General features: G+C 36.0%; 1 protein-coding gene across 2 annotated transcripts in view; it reads left to right on the top strand.

Annotated features, from left to right (window-relative positions):
* EPHA6 (EPH receptor A6) overlaps positions 1-26,866 on the top strand; it is an 874,792-nt gene that overhangs the window by 705,249 nt on the left and 142,677 nt on the right. For both annotated transcript variants that reach the window (XM_024120422.1, XM_024120421.1), the window contains one exon: positions 20,437-20,562. In XM_024120422.1, the coding sequence (XP_023976190.1) occupies positions 20,437-20,562 (126 nt within the window). The remainder of the gene's footprint in view (positions 1-20,436; positions 20,563-26,866) is intronic.

The raw sequence follows: 26,866 nt of genomic DNA, 5'->3' as shown, positions 1-26,866 counted from the left end.
AAAACTCTGAACTTAAATTATTATAAACAATATTTCTATAGTTCCTAGTACTTTCTAAAATACACATAAAAATATACCTGTTTATTGAAAATAACAAAGTTCTTTCTTTCCTGCTTGAGCAAATGCTTGCTATGATCATTTTTTACTCCCTAATGGCTTTTCTCTATTCTGGGATGCAGGACCAGAGAGGGATCATGTAAGTTACCATGGCTTTTGTTGAATCAAACCCTGTTGAATTCCACATTAAAAAATAATAATAATAATTAATTAATTTTATATATATATATATATATATTCCTTTAATATGCAGAATCCACTGGCACTGTTACTGGGCCATATTACTAATTTTTATTTCACCCCAGCTACCACCAACAATTTTATGGTTTAAATACATAATAAGTAGAATTTTAAAAATTAAAATAAATCCAAAATTTACAAGCAGCTCATGCAGCTCAATGTCAAAAAAACAAACAACCCAATCCAAAAATGGGCAGAGCACCTAAATAGACATTTGTCCAAAGAAGATATACAGATTGCCAACAAACACATGAAGGAATGCTCAACAACATTAATCATTAGAGAAATACAAATCAAAACTACAGTGAATAATCATCTCACACCGGTCAGGATGGCCATAATCAAAGAATCTACAAGCAATAAATGCTGGAGAGGGTGTGGAAAAAAGGGAACCCTCTTGCACTGTTGGTGAGAATGTAAACTGACACAGCCACTGTGGAGGACAGTATGGAGATTCCTTAAAAAACTAAAAATAGAACTACCATAGGACACAGCAATCCCACTACTGGGCATATATACTGAGAAAACTGTAATTCAAAAAGCGTCATGTACCACAATGTTCATTGCAGCTCTATTTACTTGAGGACATTGGGAGGGGGAATAGTAAGCTGGGACGAAGTGACAGAGTGGCATGGACATATATACACTACCGAATATAAAATAGATAGCTCGTGGGAAGCACCCGCATAGCACAGGTAGATCAGCTCGGTGCTTTGTGACCACCTAGAGGGGTGGGATAGGGAGGGTGGGAGGGAGGGAGACGCAAGACCGAAGACATATGGTGATATATGTATATGTATAGCTGATTCACTTTGTTATAAACTCACTTTGTTATAAAGCAGAAACTAACACACCATTTTAAAGTAATTATACTCCAATAAAGATGTTAAAATAAATAAATAAAATCCGTGATACAAATATAAATATGAGGGATTCATAGAAGTGAGTGGTCAGGAAAACTTTATGGAGAAAAAGATCTGTTGGGAGGTAAAGGATACCTGGGATTTGAAGAGGCAAGGAGGCAGTATGGAAGGTATTCCAGTTGGGACAAGCAGTGTGAACAAAGGTACAAGAGCAAGAACATTCCTATATTTTAAAGATGAGAGCATCTCAATCTGCCTTAAGCATTAGGTTTAGATGGGGAGGAATTAGAATATAAATTGCAAAGGTGTGTTAGGCCATACTATGGGAAGCCTTAAATGCTAAACCATGATATTTTAACTCTACCCAAAATATAACAGAAAGTTTTGAAGAATGGAGAGATGACAATTCTTCCTAAAGGGGATGTTGTACATAATTGCTAGGAGAAACTAGAGGTCAGATTCAGGCCAGATTTCAAGGAAATAATCTTCTACAAATTGTAGAGTCTAGAAGCCAGAATGTAGCAGTAGAGAAGTCATCCTCAGATTGTATTAAGAGCTAAAGGGTCAACCAGAGAAAGGTCATACTAAAAGAGTTCACCTATAGAGTCATGGAAAAAGAGTTTGAAACTGAAAGCCTAAATTCAGGGGTAGACTCTGGAATGAACAGAATTGACACACGGTGGGCAGAGCCCTGGTCAGATTATGTTATCATATATAAACATATCACATGTGTCACAGTAGGAAGCTGTCATTTGGGGCAGCAGTCTCACTTGTTAGAAACTTTTGCTTCCGGGGTGGCTGGGAAACTCAGTAAACCCTAATAGGGAAAGCGTAGAAGCAAAGGGACCAATTAGCAGCCTGTTGCAATGGTCAAAATCAAGGGTAGTAAGGGCCAGAGGTAAAATGGCAGAAATGGGATTATAGGGGTAGACACAAAGAAGATTCAAGAGGAAAAACACTACCTTTTAAAAGTTCTTAAGTTTCTCCAATATTTAAGTGTTAGTTGATAGATTCTGAAGCTGACTTGCAAGCTAATTTCTTGTACTTTAGAAAAATCAGTCTCTCAGTGACCTGGCTACTGAATTATCATCTCAAATGCCATATTTTCTTCTTATTTCATTATGATGTAACCTTCAAAGGACAAAAGTTGCATGTAAGTCATAAATCTTATTTCCCTAGCACCAAAAGAAAGTCTGCCTTGAAATTTGTAATAAAACTCTTTCCTTAGGGCTTCCCTGGTGGCGCAGTGGTTGAGAGTCCGCCTGCTAATGCAGGGGACACGGGTTCGTGCCCTGGTCTGGGAAGATCCCACATGCCGAGGAGCGGCTGGGCCCGTGAGCCATGGCCGCTGAGCCTGCGCGTCCAGAGCCTGTGCTCCGCAACGGGAGAGGCCACAACAGTGAGAGGCCCGTGTACCACAAAAAAAAAAAAAAAAAAAAAAACCTCTTTCCTCTATTTCACACTATACAACAGACACACGTTAGACCCCAATTTTTCTGTTACTCCGACTCACCACGAATTTGCTGTTAAATAGCTTTTAATTGAGATTGAATATTAAGAACCTACAAAGAAGTGAATTCTCAGTTCACAAAAGACTGATTGCCAAGCCCTGCAGCATTTATAAACATCAAGGTCAATGTGAAATGTCGGTCAGTGAAACTTGCTTGCAAAATTGCTCTGGACTCATAACCACCATTGCAATGTATAGCATACTAGCAGCTTTTAAGTATACCTCTACTACCACTTTCTGTTCATAAAACCATGAGGTTATTTTGATCCAGTTTTGCTTTTTTCCTTCAGTCGGCATTTTATGCATATATGCAAGTTATCCTTTTAATCTTGGCAATTTATCTAAAGTAGAAGCTTTCTTGGACCAAAATCTATATAGTTCTGATTAATGCCTGTGTCACTTTAAACACTAATCCCTTAGTTGTTCCTTTTTCCTCTTTTCTGTCTTTGTTTTATACTGATACTTTAATGTGATTATTGGGTTATTAGGTACTCATAATAATGTAAGACCATAGCCACGTAATGGAGTATAATCATAGTAAATGATATCCCACATTGTTCTTGGCTTTCTAATTCCCAGATATTAAGGCTTAGGAATGTATAAATGTATGAGATAATTTTTATTTTAGGATTCCTCTGTGTTGTTGTATAGCTAGTTCAGGAAAGACCAACTTTGCTGGTGTGATTTCCTTCTCATTTGCCTGTTGTATACCTATTATGTACCAGATACTATGCCATGCCTTTTTCATATGTAGTTTTATTAATCCTCACAAACACTACAGAGCTAATTATTATTATTAGTTCCCCATTTCACAAATAAGGAGTTTAATTCAGAGATGTTAAGTAACTTGTTCAATATCACACAGGTTGTAGGTAGCATATTCAAGATGTGAATCTATGTCTGTCTAACTTTAAAGCTCATACTCTTTAATTATGTTAGGCTAAATTCTCTACTTTCTTCCCACATATTCTTAACAATATCCCCTATCTGTATAACACTCCTGAGTTAAGTATAAGGCAAGGAAACAGTCAAGTTTCTTAGTAAAGAGTAATACCAAACTCTTACCACAGATTTTTACTGTGTCTCTATTAAATAACTGTGCCTCCCAATGACTTGATTTGGAAATTGTTGGACTATTTAAAGTGTAGAGAGTGCTGGTGGAGCTTCTTAATCTTTTTATATGTGTACAAAGAATTCAGTATGAATCACAAGGGTCAAAACCAGCAAGAGGAACTTAAAAGAATAAATATAAAGCAGTGTGCTTTTAGATCATATTAAGCAGAGGAAGTCTTTAATGCAGGTCAACTGGAAAACACCACTGGATTTTAGTTGGCCACAGCTCAATAATAGATAGCAGGGGGCATGGCTGTTACAAAAAAGCTAACTACATTTTAGGTTCCATTGATATAAGAAAAGGACCATATTTAAGGAATGAAAGAGCCCTTTTATAGTCTACATCTGGTATACTGTGATCAGTTCCAGATGACACATTTTAAAGTTAACATTGACAAAGTAATATTTTTTCCAACAGTAGGGTAACCAGGATGGTAAGATTTTAAAATAAGTGTATGATAGATCAAAATATGTTTATCCTACAGTCAAAAATGTAGGAAGAAATAGAAGGGAAAATAATAGGTCTCTCCAGATATCATTTATGTTGTCACATGCAACTTTCAGACCAGTGGATGGAAGTTTTATGAGGACAAATTTTATATTAGTTAGGAAAACCCAACAGTGAAACAGACTGACACATAGCATAGTCACAAAGATGCAAATAGAATAGCAAAAAAAATGTCCAGGATGTCCAGGTTCTTCTCAATTCTAAGATCCTTTACCTGAATGATAGCCCTGGTATTTTTCTTTCATTTTATTTATTAACCTATCATGTCATGTGGACCAAGCCACTTTTCACCCTCTTTTTATTTAAGCAACGTAGAAGAAGGTATTCATTTAATTACTTTGAGAAAGAACTGTGGGTTCATCTCAGAGCAATCTAAGTTTCATTATCTAATAGAGGGATGATTTTAACAATCTAATCCTAAAAGTTGAATTTATAGAGTCAGTCAACCAACAAGCCTATATTAAGCAGGTAATGAGATACTAATGCAGAAAGGCTCAGTCTGTACTCCTAGGAGTATGTAAGTCTAGTAGAAGTGACAGAGAAGTTGAGGATTAATACTTGAGTACAGTAATATGTGATAGATGAGTGAATGAGGTTGAGGGTAAGCACACTGGATCTATCTAAAGAAGAATGAGAATAAAAGAAAGTTTCCTAGAGGAAGTAACACTTAAGCAGAGTCTTGAAGAATGACTAGAGTTAACTTGGTTACACAGGTGAGGAAAGCATTTATTATTAGCAGAAAAAGCACGTAGGAAGAAGTGTGAAACAAACCTACACGTGTTTTCTTATTGTGGGAGCAGAAGGTGTATTAAACCATTGTTGGTAGATGTGGCCAGAGAGATCAACAAGTTGAAAGTAACAGAGAGAAAAATTGCAATATTTGTTAAACAAAGGGTTAATATGGAAATTATATGATGAATTGCTACAAATCATTTTTTAAAGACCTCATTATATAAATGGGGCAAAAATATGAACAATTGGCATAAAAACAAATATGATCAATAAAAATGAGAAATATATCCCATTTCACGAGTATCCAGTACTATCCAAATTAAAACCAAAATTAAATCATTTTACCTATTTAATTAGCAAAAATTGAGGATATTAATAATATTAGTGCTAGGGAGGAGATGGGAAAATAAGAATGTACTTGTCATTCACTATTGATAGGAGTATAGATTGACATAGACTTCTGGTGGACTGTTTGAAAGTATCTTATTTCAAAATGAACATATTGTTCAACTCCAGAACTCCACAGCTATGTAACTATTCTAGATGTCCACACAGTAACCTAAATACTCACTGGGAAGGAAATGGTTAGATAAATTATTGCATATTTGCTCTAGTGAATATTATGAGGCAGTTAAAAAGATGGAGGTAGATCAATATCACAAGGGGTCTGGAAAACAGGGAATCAAGTTTAAACATAAAACATCAAGTTAAGAGCCAGATATGTTGTATAATCTCATTTGGTTAAAAAATGCACAAAATGAAACTGTTGATTTTCCTATCTATGTATGTTAACATACATCACATACAAAAACATCTGAGAAGGCCCATATCAAAATGATAGCAGTAGGCGCTGGGATTAGATGAATAATAAAAAGGGAATTTTCATTGTTCTAAGTTGTTTAAATTTTAATAAGAATATGTTTGTGTATTACAGTGTAATTTAAATTATAAGCATTATTCTTAAATCTGTGGGGAGCCCTTAAAAGGTTTTAAGCAGGGAAATCACATAAACACATTTGGATCTTAGTAATATCCTTCTGCCAGCTGAATATAAAGGGGATTGGTGAGAAGTTAAACTGGAGTTAGGGAAGCCAATGAAAAGGTGATGGCAGTAATCCAGAGTACCAAATAATGCTGGACTTAACTAAGATTGTGCAATTTCAGTGATGATGGAAAGAGATGACCAAGAAAGATATTTACTACATAGATTTCATAGGACACCACCCCTTAGAATAGGAAGGTGACTGTGAGACAGGAGTCTAAATGACCCTCAAGTTTCCAACTTAAAAATTAGCCGAATGGTCAAGTCCATTCACTGAGTTAAGGAATACAAAGGGGTGTGTGTGTTAGCGGATGGATTATAGGAATTGTGATTCTTAGATCCTTGCTATCTTGAGGAATTTGGGGTTTTGAATAGGTTGGCTATCTGAAAGATTTTTTTCTATCAAATCTTTTTTTCCAAGAGAAAAGTACCTATTCTCTATAGAAGGGGTCAATGGCAAATGGGTTCCATCTAAATATCCTAGATTTCTATGAAGTTTCAAGAAATTTCTAGATTTCACACGAAGTTTTTCAGTGGATTTTTCCCTTTAGTAATCTAGGGAACAGCTACATCTATGTGTGGTAGGGATGGTATCATTGTGGGAGAAAGTATATCAATCTCATCCTCTAAAGAGTTGTACCCCTCCCGCTTTCCCTCCCTCCACTCACCAACCAGCCTGACCAGCTAACATTCAGGTGGAAGCCCAAGCTTTGAGCAATGTCTTCTGTCAGAATAGTCTAAGTGCGTGCTGACTTATAAGTCTTGACAAATTTGGATTCTTTGAGTCAGAAATACTTTTTGCCCTCAAGTTGATCCCAATGGAACTTAAGTGGAAGAAGAATTCAATTCAAGAAGACTACTTGTTTTCCTAAATTCAAAGCGTACCATCTCTATTTAATCTATATACTTTGTTTTATTGTTGAAAATGAAAAGAAAAATGCATTCGTATATAAAACTGACATTAAAATTAGATTAGAAATGACCCATGGGATGTTTGCATTTATCAGTCAGAATTCATCAAAAGTAAAAGGTTTATATCTAAATAATGGTAGAAAGTATATGAGTCATTCAGTCATGCATTAGTTTTTACTATGTAGAATAATACTCTAGAATAGCCAGAATGATAATTATGAAGGTTGTTTCAAATTCAAAGTGTGAGATGAAGTCATCACAGGATATTGATGCAGTTAATTCAGGGACCAAGCATGTTAAAGGAGGACAAATTAAACTATCAGTTTATGGTTAACTTCTGTTGGGAGTGACAGAAAATCCCATATAACAGTGGATCAAAAGAATAAAAATTATTTCTCCACACATAAGCAACATCCAGAGGTAGGCAATCGATAGCTGGAAGGATGCTTTCATGATTCTCAAAGACTCAGCACCTTCCTTGAGTGGCTATCCTCAGCACACAGTCCAGGATGGTTGCTTAGCTCAGTGCTTCAAGAAGGAGGAAAGGGTAGCCACGGTCATACTTCCTTCACTTAAGGGCACTTCCTTTTACACTCATTGGTCAGAACTTAGTCATATAGCCTCATCTGGATGCCTAAGGAAGCTGAAAAAATATTTTATTTATTCTGGCCAGCAAGTACCAGCTCAAAATCAGGGGCTGTGAAACGAGGAAGAAGGAAATAGACATTGAGCCACTGTCAGTTTCTGCCATCAGGAGGTCAGATCATGACTAGAGATGCAGGACATTCCTCAGTCACTAAATATGAACTGAAGTTGTTCCTTTTGTGGGATACCCAACATGTGCTGGAAGCATGTTAGTCTTTTTTCTTTCTTTCTTTTTATGTACGTATGTATGTATGTATGGCTGCTTTGGGTGTTCCTTGCTGCTCGCGGGCTTTCTCTAGTTGAGGTGAGAGGGGGGCTACTCTTCGTCGACGAGCGCGGGCTTCTCATTGCAGTGGCTTCTCGTTGCAGAGCACGGGATCTAGGCACTTGGGCTTCAGTAGTTGTGGCTCTCAGGCTCAGTAGTTGTGGCATGCAGGCTCAGTAGTTGTGGCATGTGGGCTCTAGAGAGCAGGCTCAGTAGTTGTGGTGCACGGGCTTAGTTGCTCTGCGGCATGTGGGATCTTCCAGACCAGGGCTCGAACCCATGTCCCCTGCATTGGCAGGCAGTTTCTTAACCACTGCACCACCAGGAAAGTCCCAGCATGTTAGTCTTTAAAAGTTGTTTTGGGTGGGGTATTGTTACAGAGTCGAGATTATTCTCAAGTTTTTTCATAAGATACATATTTTAAATCAAAGAAAAAGTATCTCAGGAAAATAAAATTTGTTTCATTGAAGACTGAATATTTGAAAAAGTCTTATACATTTTTTTATTGTGTGAGATTGTGCTAAAAGTTTGGTGAATCAATACTTTATAAACATATACAGACACACATAAACATAAAACTTCATCTTTATGCAACTGTTTTTCTTTGATCTATATATGTCATTTACCCCAAAACCTATCTCCTCTTCATTGTTTATTTCGTCGCAAGCCTATTCCACTATTCAGTATTTATCTTTGCCAGCACATCTTTTCTACAGTTTGCTAGATTACAGTTAAATCTATACTTAAATTATATTAAATTAAATACAAAGTTAAATACAAACTTTCTGGGACTCACTCCAAACTCAGAGGTTGTGATTACAGTTAAGAAATGATATTGTCACTTGCCTTTTCCTTCCCTGAAAATACTTTATCTCCTTGGGTCACTGCCATTCAGTGCTGTGAAAATGTAATTTGAAAAGCAAGTTTAAATGGGGCTTTCTAATTAGGCTGCACTCATTTTTACTTTCCCAACCCTGGACCCACATTACCCTGGAGTTAACATTCAACGTGAGATCTATATGCCTTTGAGTATGAATGGGTAACTCTCAATGATTGAGCTTGATCCAACTACTCATTCAGCTGAAATGAATTAAGGCTTCTAGGGCACCAGGGTACCATTTAGCAAATTACCTCATCCAGCACGGTAAATTTGCCTCACATGGGTGAACAGCTTTCTTCCAGGGAGCAGTTTCATCACCCCACTTCTCCACTGGCCCAACTTTATTGATGCTAAAGGGTGATTCATATGACACAACATTTACCCACAGCCTCAGACAATGAGACTGTATAATGATGTGCTCCATTTAAGAGCACAGGTGCCAGTATTTAAAGGGTGTGAGAGAGCTGTTTGCTTTGGATTTCTTTATAAATCAAATGTAAACGAAAGTGCATCATTATTCTCTAAACTCTGAAACTGTAAAATTTGGTGATAAATTCACCACTGTATAATAAAATGACTTGGCCCCTTAAAAGTATCAATAAATAAGCATCTTTTTCTTTCAGTACTAACGCAACAACATGTACACAAAATGAGCCTATTTAAATAGCAATAAAATTGAATGTAATACTCTGAAAGCAGTAAGTTTTTTTCATTTACCAATAAAAACGTTCTCTTAATTTTAACTCAGTCCTGTTTTTCTCTTAGGTATTAACTCCAGACACTTATTGGTTCCTTTTCTGAAAACTAACATCAAGAGCATAAAATATATTTTGTGGTGCCATAATTTGTTAAATGATGCTTTGATAGTGGCTGGGTGCCCAAAGAGCCCATGCAGAAATAAAATGCACTCAAACTGCTTCCAAATGTTTTCCTCTCCACATATATCATGTCAGAAGCTGCAGTTTCTCTCACACTGTCATTGTATCCAAGAAGCTATAGTCATTCACCACCACTAGCAGAACATTTTTCACAAACTACCCAAATTTACATCCAAGCCAATATTTAGAATGTAATGAAAAGCATGTATGTTAAGTGAAGCAGTAATCTATGATACAAGAGTCTGAAATTGTCTTGGAACTAGCTCTGAAGAACACATTAATGGGAGCGTTTTCAACAGTGAACAACACCTGCCAGCCTTCTTTCTCTCACTTTTTCTCTGTACGAAATCCCTGAATCTCCTTCAGTAATTCTCACAGAACAAGATGTACTTGGATCCTCATTTTGAATTCAGTCTAATGGCCCGCCAAGGATAACCTAAAGGTAAACAGTCGTGAAAGTGGTAGCACAGTGAGGGGCTGGAATATTGTCAGTGGAGATGTTATTTCAGGCAGTCTCAACATGCCCAGTTCATGTGGCTTAAGAGTAATAAAATCAGGCTTCTTTAAGTCTGTTTCCATGTTCTCCCTTTTTATCAGGAATGAGTGTTATCTCAGATTGCACCTGAAAGTTAAATTAATATAGGCCTCAAAGGCATCAAGCTTAAAGAAAGGAATAGCCTCAATAAAAATTAAAAAATACATTAAACTGGATAATGCCTGACTCTTTTCAAGCTCATTTCACATTTAGGATCTCCTTTGAAAATAGAGCCCAACACTGGTATTATTAGTTTGCTTCAGGACGTAGTTGAAGTTGCTGGCTCGTTTCTAAGAGAGTCGGGCCCCCAGAGAACGTCATCTCTAGCTCTGTGCCTCACCTTTCTCTTGGGCTTAAACAGTTCAGATTGCTCTCCCCTCAAGAGCATCTCTCTTTGCCCCTTCAATCATAAATGAGAGGGCACACAGGCAAGACTGAAAGAAATGAATGGGAGGATATGTGTGGAGACCTCCATATCTGGCTGTTAGTGTCATTCACTGTCCATCTGTCTGTCTGTTAATAAAGAACATAGGAGCTAGTGAGAGTGGCTTTACATGTCACAACATTTTTATGACTCTAATGATATTTTGACTCACCCGCTAAACCAGCTGCAACTTAGAAGTTGTTATCAAAGCCAACAATAACATTGCCAAGAATAAGGAAGATGAAGATATGCTTTGTAGTTACTGTTTTTAAAAGTTATTGTCACAGGTGATGCCTAAATGCAAATAGCATGCCAAGTTCTGTTGGAATATAAAAATGAGAAGCTCTTCATGGAATTTATTATAAGATATGTCATCAACAGAAAGAATTACACTGCAAGGAAAAAATGTGATAGTGTTATATGTGAGAGAAGGAAAAGAGCCAAGAAAGGTGGGTAGGGAGGTCCTCCTTGACTGTCTATTTTGTGCTAGGCATTTTATAAGCACTCCCTTGTACAACTGTCTTCATAACTGACTATTTCCACATGTTACCTAAATGGGAACTGAGCCTCAGGGAGTGGAAGTGACTTCATGGTCATCCAGCAAGCTACGGCACATAAGGTTTGACCTTGGATCTCTCTGACTCCAGCACTGGTGCCCTGTGGTTGACAATTATCCTGCAGTGACAAAATGAAAAGTCTCTTAAAAGAGGTGGCACTTAGGCAGGGCATTTAGAATGGATCAGACCACGAGGCAGCATTCTTACTTTGTGCTAGGAGTAAGCAACACATTAAAGGAACAATGAATATTCTAGTATGTTTGAACTAAGAAGTAAAGATTTTGAAGCCACTCTTATGTATTGGGTTGGTGCTCAGCAGTAAGGAGATTTTGAGATTTTTAAGCTGAAAAGTGATATGATCTGAACTGGAACTACTCGGGGAGGTATCCTCCTAAGTGTTTCCACCGTGCATGGTCTCAGGGAATGACATGGACAGAAATCCCACATGCTTACCTCAAGCAAAAAGTAGCTTCCTGGAAAAATGGATGTGTCTTTGCCACCACCATTGCCATTATGGTGCCACCCCAGTCATACATTTACGGTATCAGAATTGATGTAAAATCATTAGGGACTTGATTAGTTTTGTTCTCTGTTGGCTGCTGTCAATTATTTTCAAGACCAATTGCATTCCCTGATTATTTCAAGACCAATCCAATTTTCAAAATGGTAATTAGTAAACCAAATTATCCTGCCATCTACTCCACACCGTATAGATACCAAATGAGTATGATTCTGACCTGAAAAAGCCAACACAACTTTGAAAGGAATTTAAATATCTTAACCTTAATTGAGAAATGCCTGGTAGATACTAACACATTTTTTGTAGATAACACTGCCAAGGGTGTTATCATCAATATCTGGCAGTGAAACTAAATTCATATTTTGTACAGAATAGAGCAACAATGTGATGTACCTGACAGCAGGATACATTCTAGCAACTGAGTGGCCAGTCTGGTCTGTAGGCAGCCTTGGAAAATTACAAAAAGGCAGATGCAGCCTGCCTCATGACCTCTTTATCAGGTGTGCTAAAGGCACAACCCTCCCTTTAGTAATGTGACAGATATACCCATAGTTCATAAATATTAAATCATAGCACACGTTAGCTGTGAGCTAAATAGATCTAGCTTTCATACACAAAGGCTTCTTAGCACCTCCTTAGCTGACTCCTTGGCACCTGAAGTATAAAAGCATTTTTAAAGAACAGATAGTTTAAAAGTCTAACCCAAGAAAGAAAAGGCTGGCAACCAAGGCCCTCAGTCAGGAGGACACACTTTTCAATTTCAGTTCACTGCTTCACCACTTCTTAGGAAAAAGAATTCTAGAATTTTAATCTGTCCCTGGTTCCTAAACATTGGCTCTGCCTAAGCATTTAAAGTAGAAGGTTATAAGTGTCACTGAGCTTGAATAATTATATACAGTTTTGATGATATTTATATTATTAGAGTATACATGGTTTTAAAAGCTCTGACATCAAGAAAATTCAGCCTATTATTTATCCAGATAAAGTCAAGCTTTGAACTCTTCATCTAAGATGGTTTTAATTCAACTCAATAACTATTACATTGAGCTCCTACCATGCACGAGTTCTGGGATTGGTTATACAGGAGAGAATAAGATGTGTATGACTCATCCCTGTTCTGAAGGAATCACAACCCAGTGGGGAAGACAAACATATCAGCCAGAAGTCACCAGCTGGCAGCCCACAGGCTGAAGTCAGCTAAGAGGTGTGTTTTATTTGATATCTACAATGTTCTTTAAAACATTTGAATTCATTGTCCTTAGCCAGAACTTTTACCCTTCAGCTGGACTCAGTGCCTTTGTCACCAACCTGATATATATTGTACTTGACAGGTCCCTAAAGGCATTCGAGTTTGGTATCATAAAATTGTAAACAAATAAATACTGTCCCTATGATAGCATTTTACCTCTATTATAGTACCAACATTAACAGGGGCACCGCAGGAGTAGCAAGTTCTCACCAGGGTCAGTAGGCATGTTTTCACAGAAGCCAGAGGGCCTTCCAGGAGGAAGAAATATCATGGAGGCCTGGAGACATGAAATCATAGGTCAAGTTTAGGGAATTATTAAAGAGAAGAAATATTTGTCCCTCATTTATTAAACACTTACTGTCAGCCATTAATAGGCACTTCCTAGATGATCCACAATAAACCAATGTAAGCGTTTATTATTAGCTCCATTTTTCAAATGAACAAACTAAGTATCAGAGAGAAGGTAAATAACTTAATCAAGATTAATCATACGGTGAATGATTGAGTCAAAGTTCTGCTTGCCCTCAAGCCTAGGTATTTTCACTAGTAAACCTGATGGATGTACTGGCAGATTGCAAATTTAGTCAGGATACTTTTTTGATAATTAAAATTCCAGGTGCTACTGAACATAAACATAGGTAAGACCGCTGGACATAACCTATATTGGGGGGAAATATAGGCTTCATTTAATGTAGCAGTGGAATAAAAATTAAGTAAACAGACTTTTAAGCTTAAAGGACATTTAGGGAAGTTCTACTCCAAGTTAATTTTACAGGTTAGGAAACTAGGTATTTTTTGTTGTTTGTTTGTTTTTGTTTTTTGCGGTACGCGGGCCTCTCACTGTTGTGGCCTCTCCCGTTGCGGAGCACAGGCTCCGGACTCGCCGGCTCAGCGGCCATGGCCCACGGGCCCAGCCGCTCCGCGGCATGTGGGATCTTCCCGGACCGGGGCACGAACCCGTGTCCCCTGCATCGGCAGGCGGACTCTCAACCACTGTGCCACCAGCGAAGCCCTAGGTATTTTTTAAATATATTTTTTTAAAGTTAAAGAACTTCTGTATTAAATATTAATTAAAATGTATTTTTCAATAAATGTTCTTAATCAGCTTCAAAATATTTTAATTCTCCTTGTTAATGCTATAGTTTAAAAAAATAATTTACAGTAACAGTTTTATCACACATATCTTACAAGTTTAAAAATAACTCAGGAAAATCTGAAAATTTCGTTTTAAAAGCACTGAAGATTAACTCATAAAAATCTAGCCATGAAACTGCCCTTTTTGCTTCAATAATTTTATTATGACCTATTGAACAATAGGACGAGAAATCTCTAAAATTCATATTGCAGTGACCTGAAGGATTAAAAAAGAGGCCAAAACAAAGCAGTAATGGTTGCATGATCTTTAATTGTATTTGGTGCCGAAGAATCTACATGGAAATTAGCTGTGCTAAAAGGAAAATACTAATTTCATTGTAGGCATATTTCCATTTATAAGAATTTAGGAAATGGGCAAAATTTTGTAATTGCATCTTTGGCTTAGCTTAGTTAGAATCATTTCCTGAAAATAATAGTGTCATATCAAAAAATATTTTATTTCCACTTTTTGTACTAGAAATGTGTCATAGTGCCAGGTAAAACAGAGGTGCTTCAATAAATATTTACTGGATAAATGAATAAGTCCATAAATGGATAAAAGGATAAATGAATGAGTCATTCATAAACAGAATGATTCTCTCTCACATTCTAAGCCTAATTAAAAATTAGCTCTTGGCTAGTCATTAGAAAGTTGCCACTGGCCTAGGAAGCAAGTAAGCAGGCAGAGTATTTCCTTAGATCCTAGCAAGATATTTGCCTAAGGAGCAATTTGTCACTTTTCATTCATCATTGATGTATCCACTTATTCAGCTTGCACTCTCTGCATCTTCTGATCTACTTAGAAGAGACCAAGTTGGGTTCCCAGCTGGCCCATCTCAAGCTTTACAATAAAGCAGGAATCTTTTCTGTACCAGATTAGGCAGAGCAGCTTACTTTTTTCTAGACTGCATGCTATTACATAAAGAGACCAAAAATAAAGTTCTCAGTGGAGTGAAAGAGTCATTCTTCCAATGCCTCACATGAAAATAGCTCTTCTTATGGTTGCTGGTCCTCTTCACTGGTGATATAACTGTTAGAATCTGAGTCTTCACCCACCATCACAGAAAATTAAGAAGGATGTGTTCAAACGAAACTAATGAGCTTACGGTTTTCTTTTACTTCTCTCAGAGGAAGAAAGAATGTGTAATGCTATAAATTATTGTAACAGAAGAGAAAAGAGGCACATACATGAGATACACAAGGAGTGGAGGGAAACACAAAACAATCTGACAAAGAAGGGACAGCTGAAATTAGATGATAGATAGATAGATAGAAAGATAGATAGGCAGGCAGACAGACAGACAGATAGGGAAAGAGGTAGAGAATCTTTGAAGGTTCAGAAGTGAGCATTTCTCAGGAAAAACAGCCCTTAGATATAGCATTTGGTTTAACAGACTGTTATCACTGAACTTTGAAATTATTCATACTGTAGCTCAGAGATACCATCATTAACCAAAACCACACAGTTATGGAGAGGCTGCTAGTGTGTCAGTTACAGAACTCTATACTGGATACTTAAGGGTGAAGAAAGGATCTCTGCTCTGAATGTATACATACTCGATTCTTAGCTCTCCAAATTTTTGGTCTTGTCCCTATCAGTAAACATTTTTGAGCCCAAAATCTCTACTATATGAATACTAAGTTATGTCATATATATCTACTATTTTACTGTATTTATTGTAGTTTTATATTTATTATAAGCCACTCACAAAATATATTTAAAGGAATGAAACTAAAATATTGTGAGATAATATTCATTTATATATTAATAACACAGACTTTATCAATTTAGGTCTGATTGTAAGTTCAGTTTATTTCAATACTTGCTTTCAAAAAATAATCACACCACACATAGGCACAATATACATAAAATGCTACATATTAGGGCCAGGTTTGTTATGTTATGTGTATTGTTTTTAGTATTGTTCCCAGTGACTATTTGTGATCTACTCTTTTTAGATCAGATTAAATCATCCTTGCATTTCATATTGTGCTTGAAAAAGAACTCATTTTAGGAGTTGAAGACAGAGTTTCCATACTCTATATTTATTTAATATACTCACATATGTGTACATGTATTTTGAGTTTCCAATTCTAAATTTTGTCTTGAATTAAGACTATGCATTCTTTGTCTATACATAGATCAAATGGTTATCTGCAAAAATACAGCCTAATGGAAACAATTTGAAGGAGTCAAATCTCAAAAGTTCATGTTATAGGGATACTGCCCTTATTAAACTTTTCAGCATCAAAATTAAATTATTGATATGTAATCTTCGAAAAAAAGATTTGTTCTATTGGGGATATGTGTATGTATGTGGGGGAGGGGTAGTTCTTCATTAGAAAATTTAATTAATCCTTATTTCTGTTTCTCACCTAAAGAGTTTCTTTTTTAAAAACATTAGGGCTAATAGTATTGTCTTATATTTATTACAATTTACTCACATTTAAACCTCACAAACAGCCCCGTTAGGTAGGGTCAGTTATTTTCATTTCACAGAGGAGAAAGTTGCATAAAAAGTTTAAGGTCATAGTTTGTTATCTTTTACACAAATTCTTAATGATATCTAATTTCTAATATAAAGTTATTTCGGAGAGATTGCTGCAATATCAAATGAAAAATGGGATTGTTTTTCATTGAGTTTGTACTAAATATATTTTATTATAATTCTTTGAAAACTGCTAACTCTACAGGCAAGATTATTCTCAGATGATCTGAGTGATCAGTCCTCCATTAATTAATGTCAGAATACAGGCTGCACCGACTTCTTCATGCTGTTTCTTTACCTCATTATATGACCTATTCATTAGCAACCACTTTTTTAGGATTCTTTATTCTCAGACAGTGTTTTTCAGTGGGTGCTACCAGCATTTTGAGAGAGAATTCCCATTTGTGCAGGCAGGATACCACTTACTGCAATGCCTTCAGCATGCATCCTCACCCCCACCCACTAAACACCAGTGATGTCTTCCCACAGTCATAATGTGCAAGGCTCCCTAAATGCATTGAGAACAACTGAGTTAATGAAAGACATAAATCACTAACCCCTGCAGCCAGTGACTTATGTTAATCTTACCTTACGCCAGTAGTTAATAGTGTCTTTTGTCCATCTGATATCCATAAGTGTTTGAAATTATATTAGAGTAGGGTTACCAGGTTTAGCAAGTAAAAATACAGAACACCCAGTGACTGGTAACTCTGTATTACAGACAGTATAATGCTAATGTCACATGTTGGTCTCTCTTTAACCCACAACACAAGATAGCACTAACAAATTGGAAACTCAAGAATTTGAGATTTAGAAAAGCATGTATGAAGTGACACATTTTACATTTCAAACTTGTAATGGCTAGAGGAATACTCTCATCACATAAAAATCTAATTTGTATTAAATACTTAGGCTATTGAAAGTAACTAAAATCAAAATATTCGTGGAAATTTATATTTCTCCTGGTATAGATAGTAGACATTGTTCATTATTCAGCTACAATGTAATTGATTAATAAATTCCACCATTACTTTAAAAAAACCCAGTCAGATGGGGTTAGCAACTTAAGCAATAGAGCAAATCAGACTAAAATTATTACATATCAAATTCCAAAAGGTTTGTGAACTTAATTTTTTGTGAATTAAGAGATAAGGGAATTATAACAAAGAATAACTTCAATTTTTCTGATTGAACTGTGAAAACGTAGAGCTGTAGTGTTTCCTGCAATCTCTGTTGACATGGCTGACCTTAAGAAGAAAACTGATAAGGCGTTATTATCACATAATGTGATATCTCAATGGAATATATATTCATGCGCACCAGATTTTCTCTTTGTTTCAGATATAAAAAATGACAGTTACTTAAGGAAGAGATGTCACAATAAATTAAAGACCTTTTAACCCACAGTAAAGAAACATAACAAAGCCATTATGAATGATGCAGCAAGTTTAGGAAAATGAAAGCTGCTATTAAAGATGACAGGCCGTCACAACAACAAAAGTAGTAATCAGTGTAATTGTAGCAATAAAATAATATTTGTATTTAGTTTCTTTCAAGGAGTTAAAATAATAGACATCTTTTCTAAGTTAACAGTTTTGAATAATGTTGGCAAAAATAGCAAAAATTCAGATAAAAGTCTCTAAATGTGAAGCAGATAAACATTATCTAGAGTCACCGTTCTACATGCTTTTGTTTTCCTTCAGATTTCCTTTAAGATAATTACATTTATGTCTCTTACTTTACTCTTCATGACGATGATATTCTTTTTCTTTATGATCTAGTGTTCTTGAACCAGGCTTCTGATTACTTGACTTCAATAAATCCACGGCTAAAATTGGATCATTTTTGTTTTTCACAGCATGTAATAAAATCTGAATTTCTTGTAATTATTTTCCCTGTTGTAAAATCCCCATTTCTTTTGTAACTTTAAATAAGAATGCTTTATAAATATATAATTATCTCCACGTGGTATTCAGTGATGCTCCTTACATTAATGAGTGTTTTCGCAGATGATGATGAAACATTGCAGTGCGGGAAATGCCTTGCGTGGGCAACACCGCACACAGGCTTATGTTAACTTTATGCGCAGTGATAAATATCCCATGTAGTAACAAAAGAGTAATTAATTTCACTGTTCATGGAAAGTCACCTCAGAGCACTTTCTGGCTTACATTTGGCATTTTTGCCACACCTCTGAATGTTTAAGGGACTCCAGCTCTGCTGGGCCATTTTACTAAAGCCCCGTAAAATACACAACAAAACCAGTTTACTCACAGTATAAGACACTCTATGCTTTCTTTAATCCAGTGCACAATATATAGGCCTCACCCATGAAAACATTCATTGTAACTTTGCTCTTTCATGAAAACATCTCTAAATATCTAATAAATGCTGCTTTTTCTTTAGCAACAACTTTCTCCATAGAAGCAGGATATAGACAGTATGGTACACCACATCCCTTTAGTCCTGGTCAAAGTTCAAAGAAAAATCAAATTTTAACTTATTTTAGGTGCAAAATTTGTGTCAAAGAACAGAGCAAAGTCTTTTCAAAAATATAGGACTCGATAAATTTGAACCGGGTCTCTACATATGAAAACTGCTGTGCCTGATGGGGGTTTCAGAGGTCTCGAATGAGATGCATTTCTTACAACTATCAGTGTAACTTGCTTTTAGGGTATTATTGTGATTTAAACATAGGTAGACTATCTCAATTACCAGTGCTGCCCATGCACTAATATTGCATGTATGTATATTACATTTTCTTCTGATTTTAGTATCTTTCAGGTCATTGAGCCACCAAAATGTAATGCCACTCTTCCAAAGTGCTAAGTTTCTAACTCGTATTCAGGGGATCTCAATCTCCCATATAGGAAATGACTCATTTATTTTTAATCTATAGTGGAAAGACTTTGTACTGGGAGTCCACCAGCTATGTGATGTCACTTCCCCCACTCAGTTTGCTGGTCTGTAAAACGTGGATTTTTTTGACTGGATGATCTCTAAAGTCCTTTTCAGCTCTGATATTCTTTTATTCATTATATTATTTTATGGATAAGCATCCATGTAGTTTACTTTTTTTTTTTTTGCTTCTCTCTCAATAGCCTTCTTAAAAATGAAAAAGCATGTGGTTCTACCTTTGCAAACTCTCATGAAAAGTGAAGCAAATTAAGAAATGTGTATGTTGTTTTTCTTACCACTATTTCAAAAACATGTGTAATTACTGTATGGTATAGAAGCTTTCCTCATTTTAAGCTCTCTTACTGATAAACCTAAAGTAAATCACTGCTGCTTCTAGTGCAGCACAAATCCCAGATCCTATCGTGGCTGTTTTCTGGGTATCTTTAGCTCATGTAGAGATAAATTCTGTATATATTCTGTCAAATGTAGATTTAGAGGGCTTCCCTGGTGGCGCAGTGGTTGAGAGTCTGCCTGCCGATGCAGGGGACACGGGTTCGTGCCCGGGGTCGGGAAGATCCCACATGCCGCGGAGCGGCTGGGCCCGTGAGCCATGGCCGCTGAGCCTGTGCCTCCGGAGCCTATACTCCGCAGCAGGAGAGACCACAGCAGTGACATGCCCGTGTACCGCAAAAAAACAAACAAACAAAACAAACAAAAAAACATTGTAGATTTAGAAATTTCATTTTAGCATTCTGAAGCTTCTAAACCCTCTTTAATTGTAACTAGTTAAGAGTAACTTTCTTTTCAAAACACTAGGTTTATTTCTTAAATTTGTGAATAAAAATGCATTCCATTCCTTTTAATTTCATAGCTTCCTTGTAAGGTTTGATTTCTTTGTTGATTATAAGTTTGTTCCAATTAAATGATCAACAACTTTTCCACAAAGAATACTTTTTGATTATTGTCCATTTTTATCTCTTAAAAGGATCCTTCCCGGCCATTGGGGTGGAAACGTTTTGCCCCAGCTTCCTGAGGGCAGGGTTTTTAAATAGCCTCCAGGCCCCGCATCCAGTGCCAGGGGGAGGATCTTTGCCCCCCAGGATTCCTGCTGGTAGGTATTTCAGGTGAAGTTTTCTGCCACTGTATACAGCAGTAGGACTGTGCTTACAATTGACAGAACAATACAGAAATAAATATTTCTAAAATATGCTGTTGAACAGAAATGCAAGCGACTTTTTAAAATGCAAGAACCACATTTGTGATACCTAATGCTCTGAAAATAATATAAAGGAAGCAGATAGAAGGATCTGTAAACTGAGCACCCAATCAGCATAGTGCTGCCTCTTCTAGGAAAGTTTTTTCGTAAATAAAAACTAGAGACCAGGTCCCAAATTCGTAACTCAAGAATAAAACAGGGATGAATTTAAGCCACTTTACCACTTGGAACTGGCTAGAAAAACGAATTTAAAACTGAGTGTTATTAACTGAAAAAGTAATTTTATATCTGAGTAAGTTTACAGAGATTTAAAGTTCCATTTCACTAAAGAAAAATGATTTGAAAAAAGGCCAGAAAGTAGCAAATTTGGAAGAAATTTTTGAGAAAGAAAATTAACATGCAGTTTTCCCTAAAAATATCAATGTGACCAAAGCCATATTTTATCAATGAGGAAAAACAAAATATAGGATATTGAACATTTTAAAATGAAATTTCAAAGTTTAGTAAATCACTTTGTATATTATCCTTGGTATTATTATAATCATAAATGATTTCACTCTTGTCATTTTGTAAAATATCCAGCTGCCTTCCTCCCTGGTACATGAGGCATGCAAATCCAGTTTATATTTTATATGTGTTTAGAAAGATGGAATTAGGATATTGATTCTTGGAGTTTTTATCATAATTCTTGTGTTTCTTATCACAGTTAATATTTATGCTACAAATTGTGGTAATGACACCAATATTTTCAGGAGGGCTGGCCCAGACAGCAGAATAATGGAAACATTTAAAAACCTAAGAAATACAGTGGAAACAAAATCCCATCATGCACATTTCTTGTTTTTCTTAGCAAAATTATTCCATCAAAGCCTAAAATTATTACAGTGACATTTTTCTTGCCTTTCAGTTATCCTTGCCTACTTAGTTATAACATACAAAAAGTAACAACCATAAATATGCTTTAGTGTCATTTGGTTTTATCGTTGGATAATTACTAAAGTGGTTGCAGACTTTGTAGCCAGCAATGCCACTGATAAGTAGGAACCAAAATTATATGAAATAAAAATTAGCAATTTTAATTCTAATGAGTGTTATGCCACCTTTTTTCTCCCTAGGAAAAAAAAATGGTATAAGTTGCACACCAATTTTATTGTTGGTGGTAGTAGTGATGGTGGTGTTGCAAAAAATTGGAAATAAAAATCTATATAAACTGAGCTCTCAGAGTTAACTGCAAATATAAAAATATAGCATTCATGTCTATTAACATTTCAGTGACTGGAGATGAAGAGATGAACAGACGATTTGTAGTTTAATGACAAACTTAACTCTTAATGACAAATCTTGGTAGATTTAGGTATATTTGGCAGAAATGACATTACAAATCAGTAGTGACTTGAATTATTCAACATCATTGGTAAAAATGACAACCCTTGTCATTTAGCCACTGAGCCCGATAGAAGTAAGATGGTGTTTCTATAACACAGACACAAAACAACTTTCCCGAGAGGGATCTAAAAGAACATCTAGCGCCCTCTTCTTCTAGGCTTTAAGCCAGATTTGCCTCCAACCTTCATGGGAGAGAAAACCCAGTTCAGTTTCCATGACTTAAATACAAATCAGGTGTAAAGCAATTGCTTCATAAAAAAATGTGTAGATCTAAACTTGTTCCCTCAAACTGAAATTAACTCAACTCACTTTTTCTGGCTTATATCACCTTGATAAGTGATCCCTGTACACTTTCTCTGGTACTTTTCAGTAATCACTGCTATGATTTCTAAGGTAATTTTTATCCTCTTCCATTCAACTATAGCTTATTTCCCAAGAATTCTCTTTATATTTTGTATAAAAAGGAATGAAGCAATGACATGAGAAGTTTTTATTATTTCATATTAAAAAAAAAAGAACCCTAAAGTATTTCTTTGCCACCTAATAGCTGAGTGACTCTTCAGGTTTAGGACATCAATTTGAGGGCAGAAAGCACTTCCTTCCTTGACTTGTATCATGGTACCTTAAAAAGCTGGCCAAAGGTTGATGCCTACTGGGCAGAAATTAATTTGCTTTCTACCAATTGTTTATATGTTACAGTACTTTTAGGGTCTCATAAGACATTTGCTATGTCATTCAAGGAATCACAAAATCTGTTCTAATGATGGTGCTAATTTAGTTCCCAGTTACTTCCTTAATCAAATTTAAATGAGATACATGATTATGTCTTAGATAAAACAGTTTCTTTTCATTCATGTCACACTGTGCTATCAAGGAGCAATATTTCTGCAGTATGTATTTTTACACTAACTGCAATAATAAGAGAATCACTGAATCATGAGAACCAGAAAGCAGACAAGCCCGAAATCAGTATTTATGTAATGGTTGTCAATTATTTATATGACCTTTCACATTTCTAGAAAGGTCATAGTAAAGGGTTATTATTCTTAGTTTCAAATAGAGAAAAATACCAGGAAGTAATTGGCTGAAAGTTGAATAGCAAGTATATTCATATATTTTTTGCAATGCTTTTCAAATAGTAGTCATCCAATTAAGTAGGAAAATCTCGGGAGAGAGAAGGCAGGGAGAGTGGGGAGGGGAGCTGAGAGAAGCAAAGAGGATGGAGAAAGAAAGGAGAAATTAGAAAGACATAAGTGAAATTATATTTTTTGAATCAAACTCTTCTCCATTGTATTCTTCCCTATTAAAATCAAATTCTACCTCCTTGAAAAGAATTAATGTCCCTCTTGGAAATGTGTTACAGGTATATACCCTAAAATAAGCTTGCTCTCTTTGCTCCATCTTGTTATTTCTTTGATTTATTTCTATAATCAAACAGTATTTGAAAGTGGATAGAACATTTTATATGCCATAGAGTATTGATTATACACAGGGTCTTAGACTGATGACTTATCTCATGACACCTTTGCCTTTACACATTTAGTGGCTTATATGCTTACCATAAACAAAGAAAATCAGAGTAATAAAGGCATTGAGAAACAGAATTATGCACTGATAATGATGGTGTAATAATATATGGAAGTTGCACTGGTCCAGTCTTCCCTGTTACTTCACAGCAATAACTAGCTGACATCATGTGATATCTTAAATTTACATAAGATCCAAACATTATAATGTGTCTTGAAAACTAGACTTATTTATAAAATGTAAAGGCATATTCATTTTACTCAGAAAGTGACATCTTAGGTTGAGTCTGGTTAGATCAAAAATTCTACCTTACATTTTTCTAGCAGTTTTCTGTCAGTTGTGGAAGACTTGATAATATTTTTCATTACTGAAGTAATTCATATGTATAGATTAGATTCTAGGCCAAACTCAGATATATGCCTTAAACTAAGAAGCTTTTTCAATTATAAGCAAAGCCTACAAAAGAGAAAACATAGGAAACAGGCAGCATGTGGGATATAGAAATAGATAAATTCTAAAAATAAAAATCAGTGTTGAAGGTCTTCTTAATACTTCCTTTGTGGTTAGTCTTGGAAGCTCTTTAATTGTTGAGCGAATGTTCTTCTGAAACACCATCTTGGTTTTTCTACCTATGCTTTAAATATAATGCTATATATAAAACACCTCTTTTGACATTTTTACCTGAGCTGCTCTCTGTTGCATGCCATGTGTGAGGTTCAAGGTAAATGGCAAAGATGGGGTAAATAGCTCTCTTCACTTTCTTGCTTTGTCAATTTTGTGAGACTTCCTCACTGCTTACTCTGAATCAGTTTAAAAAATAAATGTGAACACATGGGGACTCAAAAATCAGATTTGCAATTACTAGGTATATGATTAATAGTAACATTTAATATTATTTATTTATTTTTACCTTTGCAAAGAGATTTGAATGAGCCTTATACTCAAGTAGCCAGACTTTTTCATATCCTCACTACTGTCCCCCTGACTAGTAATGTTAAGATATGAATTCACAATCCTGTTTTCTATAAACCAGTAACAGATCCAACTAGGCCATTTCTATAGCAAAGGAGTTACAGTGCTAAGCCAATATTAAAATGTCTTCAAAGTCTATTAACAATGATTATCAGTATTTTCCTTTCCATATTTCATGTGAAATCCTATCTGATATGGAGTCTGGGCAAATATTGCATGCACTATTATCCAGTCAAAAAATTTTTTTATTGAGAAGGCATATAGTTTAGATATTAGAAATAAGCCAGGAAAAATAAATAAGGTTGAAGCTGCCGAGAATCTAGGATCTAGTGCGTATAATATTATCAGATCTTGATGAATATAGAGGACTGCAGAAAAGCAGTAACGCAAATACATAAGACTGGATGGCAGACTTTGAAGGAATATACGAGTTAAGGAAAACTGACATGAACTCAGTTTGCCAAGGGAAATCAACAGTGGAAAAGTATATACCTTTTAAATACAATCAAACTGCAGTTCAGAAAAATCAAAGTAAACCATTTCATTTCTTTGTATGTTCAGGCATCCTAAAAGAAAAGTCAGTAACTTTGTTTTCAATCTACAATTGGGCGTTTCAAAATTACTCACTTTTGACAACATTTCTGCTTGCTAAAGTTCTCCTGAGGATGATTATTCTTTTTATATTTTTCTGTAGTATATATGGCAATTTGCTTTATTTTATCTATTACAAATACTGTTGTAATAAATATACATAAAAGATAGGATTGTGGTTTACTTTTTAAGTAAGAGGTCTTCAGGGAAAAAAAAGACTTCTTTAATTGAAGGGTGTATATTTTATATATTTCTGCAGCTGAAAATGTTGCCAATTACCCTGAATAAGATGTGTGTAAATGAGTCTTTTTGTGTGTACATGCTTAAACCAAAAGCTAATTATAATAGGAATAGGATAAACTGGATTAAATGTGCGAAGTATGATCCTGAACAAATGATTCAAAATGTAAACTGTGGTGAAAAGAGAAACCTTCATCTCAATACTTAACTCCTGGTTTCTTTATTCCTTGCCATTTGTGTGATTTCAAGCCCCAGTAAGCCCTCCCCAATACTCATCTGCACAGTTGTGTCTCCTGGAGAACTCTTCTCCTTGAAAGTTTGTTCAGCTGCAGACTTCAGAAGGAAATCCTGTAAACTGCAACTATTTGAAAACTAGGGACTCTGAAGCAGGGTCAGACAGGAACCCAGGATTATTCTATTTCAGGCCTGTGGAAAGGCATAGAGAAGAGACGGTCACTGATAAAATGACACAGGGAACACACCCAGCCAACAGAAGCACAAGGAAGGTGACATGAGTGACTGTATTTCTAGTTATACACCCATAAACAACCCCCTTCAAGTATTTGCGACACTGTTATTGCTAGGTTAAAGTTACTTAAAAACACTTTGGGGCATATATTGGTAGATTCCAAAACCAGCGCAAGAAGGGCTAGCCGGATTACATTAAGATTGTGTTCAGTCTGCTTCCTCTGTTGCTTAAAAGTCAGTGAATTCCAAAGAGCATGCACGTCACCTTTTGGTTCTTTGGCTTACTTGAGGAGAAATACACAAAAGGTTAGAAAAGGTTTAAAACCTAAATTTAAGACAACTTGAAGATATCATTTGGAAAAAGAAAAGTCAGGATGGGAACACATACAAAATGAAGGTGTAATTTGAACCTTCACGTATCATTCAGTTTATAAAAACTTTAATCTGTTGCAGGGTCTATGAGTTTAAGGGCTCCTGTGGACTGACGGTCATGATGTTGTGGTACAGGTCATAGACTCAGATTCCTTAAGGATTATACTTTGTTTCTTGGCCAAAAATAACATAGACTCTCTTTTCCAAGAAAATGGACATATGATCATATAAATAAATGTTTGTCTACAATTTCAGGAGGTCTCTGGACACCCTGAAGTCCATCAATGAAGAATTTCAGATTATTAAAAACTCAGTGTTCTATATATAAAGTTATGTTTTATAAAGACATCGTGAACAGCAGCATCTTTATGTAAGACTGACAGTGCATTTAAAAGAAAAAAAGAGGGGCTTCCCTGGTGGCGCAGTGGTTGAGAGTCCACCTGACGATGCAGGGGACACGGGTTCGTGCCCCGGTCCGGGAAGATCCCACACGCGCGGAGCGGCTGGGCCCGTGAGCCATGGCCACTGAGCCTGCGCGTCCGGAGCTTGTGCTCCGCAAAGGGAGAGGCCACAACAGTGAGAGGCCCGCGTACCGCAAAAAAAAAAGAAAGCAGCAGGATGCATTTGATATCAAGCTATCGAA

The sequence above is a fragment of the Physeter macrocephalus genome, chromosome 1 (genome assembly GCF_002837175.3).
Source record: "Physeter macrocephalus isolate SW-GA chromosome 1, ASM283717v5, whole genome shotgun sequence".
NCBI lineage: Eukaryota > Metazoa > Chordata > Mammalia > Artiodactyla > Physeteridae > Physeter > Physeter macrocephalus.
Note: the sequence above shows the minus strand (reverse complement) of the source record. Positions and strands in the feature narration are given on the sequence as shown.